Source organism: Leopardus geoffroyi, chromosome B4 (assembly GCF_018350155.1).
Source record: "Leopardus geoffroyi isolate Oge1 chromosome B4, O.geoffroyi_Oge1_pat1.0, whole genome shotgun sequence".
Taxonomy (NCBI): domain Eukaryota; kingdom Metazoa; phylum Chordata; class Mammalia; order Carnivora; family Felidae; genus Leopardus; species Leopardus geoffroyi.
The window spans coordinates 79,700,765-79,711,911 of record NC_059341.1 but is presented as its reverse complement, the minus strand read 5'-3'; the positions used below and the strand labels follow the sequence as shown (position 1 = coordinate 79,711,911).

General features: G+C 50.6%; 1 protein-coding gene across 1 annotated transcript; it reads left to right on the top strand.

The window, feature by feature from the left end:
* The first annotated feature begins 282 nt into the window (after positions 1–282).
* KRT4 (keratin 4) lies at positions 283–7,069 on the top strand. The gene is made up of 9 exons (XM_045464252.1): positions 283–835; positions 2,642–2,856; positions 3,810–3,870; positions 4,256–4,351; positions 4,846–5,010; positions 5,270–5,395; positions 5,814–6,034; positions 6,287–6,321; positions 6,430–7,069. The coding sequence occupies exons 1-9, from the start codon at positions 374–376 to the stop codon at positions 6,615–6,617; spliced, it is 1,569 nt and encodes a 522-aa protein (XP_045320208.1). The 5' UTR covers positions 283–373; the 3' UTR covers positions 6,618–7,069.
* Positions 7,070–11,147: the final 4,078 nt, after the last annotated feature.

Genomic DNA, 11,147 nt, shown 5'->3' with positions numbered 1-11,147 from the left:
AGAGGCTGTTGAGATGGAAGGGGCAGTGGGTGGGGGCCCCTAAGGGCTGGGTCCAGGCAGGGGCCTGTGATTCAGGAGGCCCTGGGGCACCGGTTCAGGTTTTCCTGGAGGGGAGTGTGTTAGGATCCTGTAACCTGTGCCCTCCGAATGACATCTGTAGGTGTGTTTAGTGACATACTCAGCAGGTACGGGAAGGATGGGCCTGTGCCAAAGGCCAAGCCCAGAGATGTTTCAGATTTTTCCCTTTATGCCCCTGCAACCAAGCCCTGCTGCTTCAGCACATATAAGAGACCCAGGCTGGGGCTGCAGCATTCACGGGCCTGGCCCCTCCAGTTTCTCTGAGAAAGCCAAGCTCGCTCTCCTCTCCGCAACCATGATCTCCAGACAGCAATGCGTCCGAGGCGGGTCCCAGGGCTTTAGCTGTGTCTCGGCTGTCGTCGGCGGGGGCAAGAGGCCTGCCTTCAGCTCAGTCTCCACGTCTGGGGGCACGGGCCGCTGCTCCTCTGGGGGCTTCGGCAGCAGGAGCCTCTACAATCTCGGGGGGAGAAAGAGCATCGCCATCAGCATGGCCGGGTCCCGGCAAGGCGCTGGCTTCGGGGCTGCTGGAGGTTTTGGCGTTGGCAACTTTGGTTGTGGATTTGGGGGTTCTTTTGGTGGACGGGGTGGTCCTGGCTTCCCCGTCTGCCCTGCTGGGGGGATTCAGGAGGTCACCATCAACCAGAGCCTGCTGACTCCACTCCACGTGGAGATCGACCCCGAGATCCAGAAGGTCCGGACTGAGGAGCGGGAGCAGATCAAGACCCTCAACAACAAGTTCGCCTCTTTCATCGACAAGGTGAGCCGCCCCTTTGGCCAGACACGGTGGTAGAAACCAGGGGTCCTGTGTCCCGGGCTTTCAGACCTGAGCCTGCCACAGCGTTGGGAACCACTGAACTTCTCTGGGCCTCTGTTTTCTAGCCATTAAAGGGGGCTCATTCCTCCAAGTCTTCCTCTTTTGTCCATGGGGGTGGGAAGGCAGGCTACTCCGAGCAATGCAGTGTTGGGAGTCGTCTTAGATGTGCTCTGTGACACTGGGCAAATTGCTCAACTTTGCCGAGTCCAGGTATCCCTGCTATACGGTTTCCCTGGGTGCATTGTTTCCCTGCTGTTTTCTCAGGTTTGGTTTTGGAAGTAACGTGGCTAATAATCTAATGATTAGCCAAAATTAATTATAGTTAATATAAGAATTTAACTATTGGCACTTTTGCTGTTGGAGCAGAAGAAAACCACGCTGGTTTCCCAAAGGCAAAAGGGACCAATGGGACCCTGGAGAGTCATCTTCTTCATCCTCCTGACTCTGGGCAGACTTGCTCATTTCTGGGTCTGTTAGAGAGGAGGGGTTGGGTCTCTCCTTTTCTCTTTGTACTCTAACTTCCTTTTCCATGCAGGGTCTAGAGATTCAAGTCCTTTTTTTTTTTTCTTTTTAGATTTATTTATTTTTGAGAGAGAGAGAGAGAGAGAGAGAGAGAGAGAGATGGAATGTGAGTGGGGGAGAGGTAGGGAGAGACGGAGACACAGAATGCCGAGCTGTCAGTACAGAGCCCAATGCGGGGCTCGATCTCATGAACCGCGAGATCACCATCTGAGCCGAAGTTGGATGCTCAACCGACTGAGCCACCCAGGCGCCCTAGAGATTCACGTCCTTGAAGCTCAGTTACAGCCAAGTATGATGGATGATAGCAAGCAGATAAGCCCAGATTTCTAAGTCATCTGAAGATTAATGATTTAGTGGATGAGTGTAGTACATTTAGTCAAGGGTGCCTTGATCGTCTGTGCATCGAAATCTCAGTCCTCTTAGAACGTACGGGGCAAGAATGAACAATCTTGGAGTAGACTGAGTGGGAACGTTTTCTCTTCTTACTAGTTGGATAAGCCGTCGGTAGCTTAAAGAGGCTTTATGGTGACTCTAGGACACGCAGATATAAAAGCAAGGCCCAGAGTTCGGTGCTTCCTTGTCTCATCTCCCCTCATCGCATCTTGTGGGTTCAGACTGTGATCAGTCACCCTTACCTGCTTTTCTTTCAGCTCTGAAGCACATACAGTGGGAATATTGTGCCAAACTGCTACCTTGGCTTATCTTGTTGGATCTCTTTGTAGAGAGAGGGAAGGTTCAGGGAAGTCCCCTTGGAGAGCGAGCCTGGCCGAGACTGGGAATGTGTCTAGGGCCTTGGTGCTAACTATTGAGACTCAGTTGTGCACAGGTTTAAAGAGACACCTCAGGCCCATTTATTCCAAAAATCTTCAGTGAATTTATCGTGCCTTTGCCTTGGGTCAGCATCACTTTGAATGCAAGAGTTCCCAGACTGTGGTTTTATCTCCTAGTTTTGTTTATTTTATTATTGCATAGAAGTTCAATGTTCTTCTCAGCAAGTTGCCTCAGGGCCTCTGGGTCCCTGTGGTCAGGAAGTGGTGCCTGCAACACATGCGTTCCATCGTTGCCATGGAGCAGGGCCGCCATGGTGACCCCAATGGATGGTGCCTGGAGTTGTGACACGGTGGCCCTACTTGTATGGCTTTTGGGTCACCTGGGTGGCTGTGGCCAATCCTCCTGCCAAAGCTTCATTCAGGCCCTCATGGGCTGGCCGGTGCCTTTTTAACACAGGTGCGGTTCTTAGAGCAACAGAATAAGGTCCTGGAGACCAAGTGGAACCTCCTCCAGCAGCAGACGACCACTACATCCAGCAAAAACCTTGAGCCCCTCTTTGAGGCCTACATCAGTGTCCTGAGGAAGCAGCTGGATACCTTGGCCAATGACAAAGGACGGCTGCAGTCTGAGCTGAAGTCCACGCAGGACAGTGTGGAGGACTTCAAGACCAAGTATGTGTGGAGCACGGAGGGACACCGCCTGCCAATATCTGCCCAGCCACGCCCCAGGGTCCCTGGGTTCCAGTCCAGTCATTTAGAATCTCAGCCTCTGAAGAGATCCCAAAAGCATCAGGAAGGCTTTCTAGTTTGTTCCCCTGCATCCACATGGTCCCATTAAAAAAATGGTGTGAGGCCTTGTTGCCCCAAATAGAAAATGAGTGATGCATTTGGGGAATTGGGCTTGCTGCATACAAACAAGATCAGAAACTGCACAGATGAAAAGTAGTAGGGCATGGTCAGAAGAATACAGGTTGTAGAGACAGACAGACCTTGTTTGGATACTGATTCCTCCACTTACTAGCTGTGTGATCTTGGGTAACTTGCTTAACCTCTCTGAGCCTTAGTTTTCTTCATCTTTAAAATAGGCTAATAATCCTACCTTTTAGCTTTTGAGAATTAAATGAAATTAAATAAGATCGAGAAAAGAGGTAGCATAGCAATGGACATAACATGAACATTTAATGCAGTACCTCTTACTATACTTACTATGGTGTAGACCTGAGAAAATACTGATCCGCTCTCTCCATTCGCTCTCGCACCAAACAAAGAGAGCTGGAGCACTGGCAGCATTCCTGAGAATTTACTCCACCAAAGGGACAGCCCTTCTATGAAGATAAAACCAACCAGACCACGCGAGGTTCTCCTCTTCACGCCTTATTTCTTGAAGACAGTCTTTATAAAGTCTGATTTTTCACTTCTCTGAATAAACCAGGGTCTAGACTGGTCTCTCATACATGGTAATTAACAAATGTAAGTTGAATGAGCATTTGCATGAAAACAGCAAAATGCAGCCAATTACTTGGATATTTCCAAAGAGTTAGATGTTTGAAAGCCAGCAGCAGAGATCGGGGAAACACTAGCTCACTGTGCGGCTTTTGTCTTTTCCTTCCCACCCCTCCCCCCAGGTATGAAGATGAGATCAGTAAGCGCACGACTGCCGAGAATGACTTTGTGGTCCTCAAGAAGGTAAGAGATGAAGGGGGGGAGGGGCTATGAGGGTATCCCTTCTCTCGAAAGTGGTCTTTGGCTGGAATCATGGGTTCGGTTCATCTTGGCCTCATCTTTACCCCACTTGGTACTCTCCAGATCTATGTGGTCAAAGGAGTGGGTAGCTGCACCAGACCCTAAGGAACTGAAGTTGGGGATAAAAGCCCATTTGGATAAGTAGTTTCCATTTCTGCAGCTGGCTTTAGGGGCAGAGTATGTCAGACGATGAGTCCTTTGTCACCTCACCTGTACTGAGAAGCCTTCCCTACATGCTGCTGAGAACATCTTTGTGTGTCACTTGACATTCGTTCCCTTGCCCCGCTTGTGATTTCTGTATCTTTGTCTCTTATCCCCACCTCTGCAGGATGTGGACATCGCATACATGACCAAGGTGGAGTTGGAGGCCAAGGTGGATGCTCTGAACGATGAGATCAACTTCTTGAGGGTCCTCTTTGCTGCGGTGAGGACTCCATCCCCGTCCATTCAAAGAAGGCAGTCCCTCATGTGTGAGGCTGCTGCAGGCATTCAGCTCCCTTACTTGCTGAGGACACTCTCAGCAAGGTCATGGGTAGAAAGAATTGAAGTGAGAGACTCAACTCGGAGGTTTTTGAAACCAGATGTGGTCTTAGGAGGAGTGATTAGATCCAAGATTGCATGGGATGGAATTTCTTGCTGTCCAGCATTTCCCTGGTGAAATGAATCCATTCATTGATCACCTGCTTATGGTTCCCAGAGAGCAGCAAAGACCAGAAGCATTACTTTTTTTGTCTTGAAATGTCACCACCAATCACTTGATTTCTACGTAAAAACTGCGCTCTCCCTACACATTGGGATGCCAACCCTACTTCCATCTGAGTCTGTGGCATGGCCATTTCCATCACGACAGTGGATTTCTGGTGTCAGAGATTAGGGAAGACTCTCTGGGGAAACTGACACGAGACATTTCCCCTGCAGGAGCTGTGCCAGATGCAGACTCATGTTTCAGACACGTCCGTGGTCCTGTCCATGGACAACAACCGGAACCTGGACCTGGACAGCATCATCGCTGAGGTCCGCGCCCAGTATGAGGAGATTGCCCAGAAGAGCAAGGCGGAGGCTGAGGCGCTGTACCAGACCAAGGTGGGTATTGGGGACCTCTCAGGAGCTGGGGGTGGTTTCTGGGACTCTGCTTTTGATGTTTGTGAGCAGGTGATCACCACTCAAGCCTGAGAGATGTCAGAGATGAACTCATGTCCCGGGCATCACTGGTCCTGGTCTAATTTGAGATTACATGATATTTTGTATTATCCCTACCACCTATTCTTGCTGACTTCACTTGAGAGTAGACCCTACCCAAACAGCCCTGACCCTTCATTCCCTGTGTTTTCCTGGATATTAGGTCCAACAGCTCCAGATCTCTGTTGACCAACATGGTGACAGCCTGAAGAACACCAAGAGTGAGATCTCAGAGCTCAACAGGATGATCCAGAGGCTGCGGGCTGAGATTGAGAATGTCAAGAAGCAGGTAAGTGTCACCACCTTCTAGCCATGGAACAGGGCCAGGGCAGGTGTCTCCATAGCAGACAAACAGATCTGGTAGCAGGCCAGGAGATCCTAAGCTTGTGTGCAGGGGATTTGTGACTCCTTATGTAAACCACACTCAGGTCTTCTTAGCAATGTTCTACCTAACCTGACATGACACCCTGGTAAATAAGGTTTCTTGGCTCTTTTTCATTGGTTTTTGCTCATCTTTATCTAATCAGTCTGGTAGGGATGTTGGCGGGCCCTGGTTGTAGTAAAGGAAATGTATGAATAGGACAGGTGGGGAGAAGGACAGAATCCTGACATCTTAGCCCAAGTGAAGTTGGCACAGCAGAGGGGCAGATAGAGAAGGCTTGACATTAGGGCACTGATGATTGCCTGTTCAATGCCATTGTCTATAGTGCCAGACTCTGCAGGCATCCGTGGCTGATGCAGAGCAGCGTGGGGAGCTGGCCCTCAAAGATGCCTACAGCAAGCGCACAGAGCTGGAGGCCGCCCTGCAGAAGGCCAAGGAGGAGCTGGCCCGGCTGCTGAAGGACTACCAGGAGCTCATGAGCGTGAAGCTGGCCCTGGACGTGGAGATCGCCACCTACCGCAAGCTGCTGGAGGGCGAGGAGTGCAGGTGGGATGGGCAAGGCAGAGAGGGAAGGTGAGGGAGGGAGATATTCTGGAGCCTTGAGTTTGCACCTCTGCCGGGCCACCTGCTTCAGTGCTGCATGGGTGCGTTATGAAGCAGGGCAGTGTGGACAACAGGTTCACATTCAGACCTTTAACTTGGCTACATAAGGATGGGATATGTGTTTGAGACCCGCTCATTGAACCGAGCCTGGCTCCGGGCTCTGCTGTGACTCACTGCTCTTTCTCTCCCCCACAGAATGTCTGGAGAATGCCAGAGTGCCCTGAGCATCTGTAAGTACCTTCCACCCCTTCCATGGCCTTTGGTTCACCCCGGTTCGGGTGAGACCCCTGGGTGCCAGTGTTGTTGGAATAACCATACCCTTTGTGTCTCTCCTGCAGCTGTGGTTGGTGGTGGCGCTAGTGCTGGGACCATCGGCGGAGGATTAGGAAGCTGCTCTGGGTTTGGCCTGGGCAGTGGCTTTGGCTCTGGCTCCGGAAGTGGCTTTGGGTTTGGTGGCGGTGTCTGTGGCAGTTCTGGCAGCAAGGTCATCTCGACCAGCACCATGATCAAGAGGTCCCACCGATAGAGAAGACAAGGTCCCTGCAGCCCTTGAGCCCAGCTGGGCCCAGCCCTGGTATCTCTGTGCTTCTTTCATCCCTGCCTCCACCCTCCCTCTCTGGGGCTCATCTTCCCAGTGTCACCTCAGTGTGGACTCTGCCCTCCTGGAGTTTGGTATCTTCCTCTCGATTTGGTCCTGGTTACCACCTGGAATGAAAGGGGTGTCAGCTGATTCTTCACCTCGCACAGGCAGAGGAGAACACAACCAGGAGTTTCATCTCCTGGTTAGTCAGGGTCACGTATGTCCCCTCCCAGCCCGTGGCCCCAGATATCTCTCTACATCAGGACCAAACTCCTCTGTTAGTTGGCAGCAACCTGGCCTGCAAGGTCAGGACAGGAACCACTCAGGGTCCCATTTACCTCTTCTCCTCCCCTCTATCCATTTTGGGTGAATCTCTAATAAAACGCTTTTGTCATTCACTCTGAGTCATTGTCCTTGTTCCCTGGGGAGAAGTCTCCAGAATTCAGGTGGGAGCAAAGGAGGCTGGGGCCTGAGGGATATGTCTGCACAGATCAAGGTCATCATCTAATCTGGGGAAGACATGCTGTGTGTGGAGCCTGAAGGCTGCTCCAGAACAGGGGCACAGACTCCCAACAACCAACAAGTACACAAAGATGGAAGACAATCAGAGCAGGTCCATCTCAGTGTGGAGCCTGCAGTGAGCCTGAAGGGAAGGGGTAGAGGAGAGGCAGTCAGGGGGTCTCCAATGAATATGGAACGAGAGGTTAGGGAGCTTATGGAGAGTTTATACTCAGTGTCTAGCAAGGCCTCCCTACTTTCATGAAACTCCACGCATGGGACTCAATCTAACTGGACCAGCAAGGGTTTCTGGAACTTCTTCCAAGAATCAACAAGATCCCGATTGCTGGATGGAAGGATGGAAGCATGTTGTTCTCACAGAGCTTTCATGCCCTGCCCACTTTCCCATCTCAGGTGATTATGTCTAGGGTTATGTCCATACTGCTGTCCCTGAGTGGTGAGGACGTGGGGGACGGGAGGCAGGTCTGCTAGAGCGGTAGAAGGTGAGGCTGCCTGATTGGGCCAGCCCTGGAGAAATGAAGATGAGGAAATGAAGATGAGGTGAGGGCAGTGAGAGGTGGGGGTCTGGTTATAGCATTTGTGGACACTCTGTTTCTATATTGGACCAATTTCAAGCTATGCCGAGGAGCATAATTTTCCTGCACCGTTCCCCGTGTGGTCTGACCTAAATCCCTCCGACTGCAGATGCAGGAGGCACTCGTTCCCTTGGCCACTCAGTTGGAGCTTCCCACCCTGGACTGCCAGGCAATTCATTCAGACTCCAGTCCCCGCAGCACAGTGCCCATGGGGCCCTTATTGCGTGCAGTCAGAAGGGCACACGGGTTGCCCAGGGCCTGTCCCTGCCCAAGTGGCCTTCACACAGACCTGGAGGTGGGCTCAGGGCAGCATGGGCAGGCAACAAAGCATTAATCTCAGGGGCTTGTGCTCCCTGGGCTGGAAAGGCTGGTCCTTCTTCAGCCCCGCCCTAATCTCCCCTTTGTCTTGGGGCTCACCCCCATGTGTCAGACCAGGAAGTCTTTGACTTCTTCCCACCACTGAGCCCCTCCCCTGGGAACATGCTGAATTGGCTCTTTTCTAAGTTCCTGGAGCTGGGAGGAGGAGTCAAAGGTTAGCAGTAAGGGAGGGACTTCTCAAGTTCACCCACCAGGAAGGTTCGGGTTGTGATGGGCCACCCTGAGGAGCTGGGGGCAGATTACCGAATTTCTCATACCCGCTGAGCAAGTCAAGTGTGGGACTAGCCAGCCTGAGTGGCACCGCTAGGCCTCCAGGGCCTCTTTAGTTGGATATAATGGTTTACACAGGAAACTCAGGTCAAGTGCGTGTGTGTCTTTGAATAAATGTGTTTCTGCAGGAAAGTGGTTATGTGAGTTTGTTTGTGTTTCATTTCTATAAAGAAGACTCCTGGTTCACCTACAAGAAGAAAAGCATTCCTGTTGGTCTCTGTTACCAGAACAATCCAGGGGAGTGGATCCTGGCCATGAGCCATAGGTCTGGAGCTGGCTGGCTATTGAAAGGGGATTATTATTTGTGGGGAAAGTCCAACTCTGAGATGATAGGCACCGCTCTTCTCTTGGATCTTTGAACTGGATCTGGCCAGCTCTTTGTGTTCAGGGAGCTATGGAGACACAGACTGTATTACTTACCCTTTGGAAGGCCCTGCAGTCTCCACACCCTCCTCCCACCCCCAAATGCTTTAACGTGAGGAGTACTAAAACCACTTCTCACATTGTAATGGCCCAAATGTGGGTTGGCAGATGTTTAACTCATTATATTTGGTTCATCTGCCTTGACCCCCACTCTTCAGGCTCTTGACCTCCAGCCTTGGCTGCAACCTCGCTGGTGGTTTGGCTCAGGCTCCAGGCTCACAAGCAATGACCTTATTTGCATAGGTCCCTCCCCCTTTGCCAAGACCCTCTGCTCTGAGTCCAGCCCTCCCAGTTTCAGAAAATTCTTGCCAACACTTCTGAAGTCTTCCTGCCTTTTTGCTAGTAAAACTGAAGGATATAACAGAGAGGGATTTATTTAGTGTTGCCCCCTTGTGGGATTTTGGTTTTGCCTGCTATGGGGACTCAGGTTTTGGATTCTAGGACCAGAGGACCTCAGAATAAGGCAGGTCCACTGCCATGTCTTGAGTGATGGTCAAGGTTTAATGAGACAGCGATCTAGGGAAATAACTAAGGGAGCCGTGTCCTCCTTTGTTAGCCCTTGAGGCAAGGGAATAGTGGGTCCGGCCAGGGCAAAGAGAAGGAGCAAGCTGAAGGAAGAAGCCATTTTAGCACCTGTTCCACCCCTTTGCTGTTTGAAGGTAGAGACTTAACAGTCATCTTTCTATCCCATGGAAAGAAGGCTGGGAGTGTAGGACCGTGGCCATGAAGGGTCTTGGTGGGAGCCCCAGGACTCAGGCTTGTTGCTGCCCATGCTTTCTTGCATCTGTGGGGTTTTTACTTGAACTGCTGTGGATTTGGTCCTCAAAAATTCAAAGGAGAAGCTAGATGAGCTAGGAAGAGGTTTTGGGGAGAAAGAGTTTGGATTGCCATTTGCCATTCACCTGTCCGTCATCCACCATCCGTCCATCTACTGTCTATCCATCTGTCCATCCACCCATCCACCCATCCATCCACCCATTTATTAGCTTTTCAATTTTCTAGGGAAAGGACTGTGTTTATTCATTTTGATATTTCAAGGCCAGTGTGCTTGTCACATAGTAGATATTTCACAAATGTTGGTTTAATGAACCAATGTGAGTTGGTTTAATGAACGGATGTCTTAGGCAATGTTCTAATAAGAATTAGACGATTCTTTCAAGGAGTTTTCAATCAGGGTAATAATGTCTAGATAAAAACATGCACATATATAACCTGGAAGAGATAAAGAGGGAACTCTGGGCCACCTGCTTTTGGGGTGTGGCCTTCAGGCCCAGGGTGTGCTTTGGATTCACATCTGGGAAGTGCCACATGCGCACCTCTCTCCCCTTCAGGCAGCTGTAATGCTAAACCTTGGCCCTGCTCTGCCTCCTTTCCCACTCTTGTTTACTGTGAGCAAACGTTCTGGGGCCCAGCAGGTTTGTCGTCACTCCCTTATTTCCTGGTAGAATCGTTTTTCCCCTAGCGACATCCATTCCTTCGATATTTGCTGCGTGCTTTCCTTATGCTGGGTGCTGTCTCCTTGGACTAATTACCTAGTATCCTGTGGTCCCCTTATTTCCCACCGTGATAGCACCCTCTGCCTGGTGTCCAACTGGATTCCCTCAAAGCGGCAGCAGAGAGGAGAGCCCTGTTTTTCAAATCATTGCCCGGAAAAATACATTTAAATTTCCTGTTAACTTTCTCTTTCCCAGGTTAAATGATCACTTGACCTTCCCCCCTCCCCCCCCACCTCTTTTAGTTTTTGTTTCAAGCAATTTATTTCATAACTTCCTAAGTTGTTTTTGGAATCTCCCACGGAGGACAAGATGGGATTTCTGCTACTGACAATCTCCAGTTTGAGAAGCGTACTGGACAAACACGATTCAGCACAAACGTGGTGGAGAGCTCCTATCACTCAGGACAATCTTGCTTAGATAAAGCGTTATTGAGGGCAAGCCTCCCTCTCGGTTTTATTGTCTTTTTTATCTTCTCTGTAAGTCTGCTTTGCGGCCATTGTTCTTTCAGTTTATTCTTACAGCGGGACGTGAAAGTGAGTTTTTTAAAATCAGGATGCAAGTTTCTGTCTTGGAAGGTAAAGAAGGTGAAATGGGTCTCAACACAGTCTGCCTTGACCTCATAACCTACTCTCTACACAGCTGCCAGACTCATCCTTTTACAAGTCACCTCACGTCGGGGCACCTGGGTGGCTCAGTCAGTTAAACGTCCAACTTCGGCTCAGGTCATGATCATGCAGTCAGCGGGTTCGAGGCCTGAGTTGGGCTGTGCGGACAGCTCAGAGCCTGGAGCCTGCTTCAGATTCTGTGTCACCCTC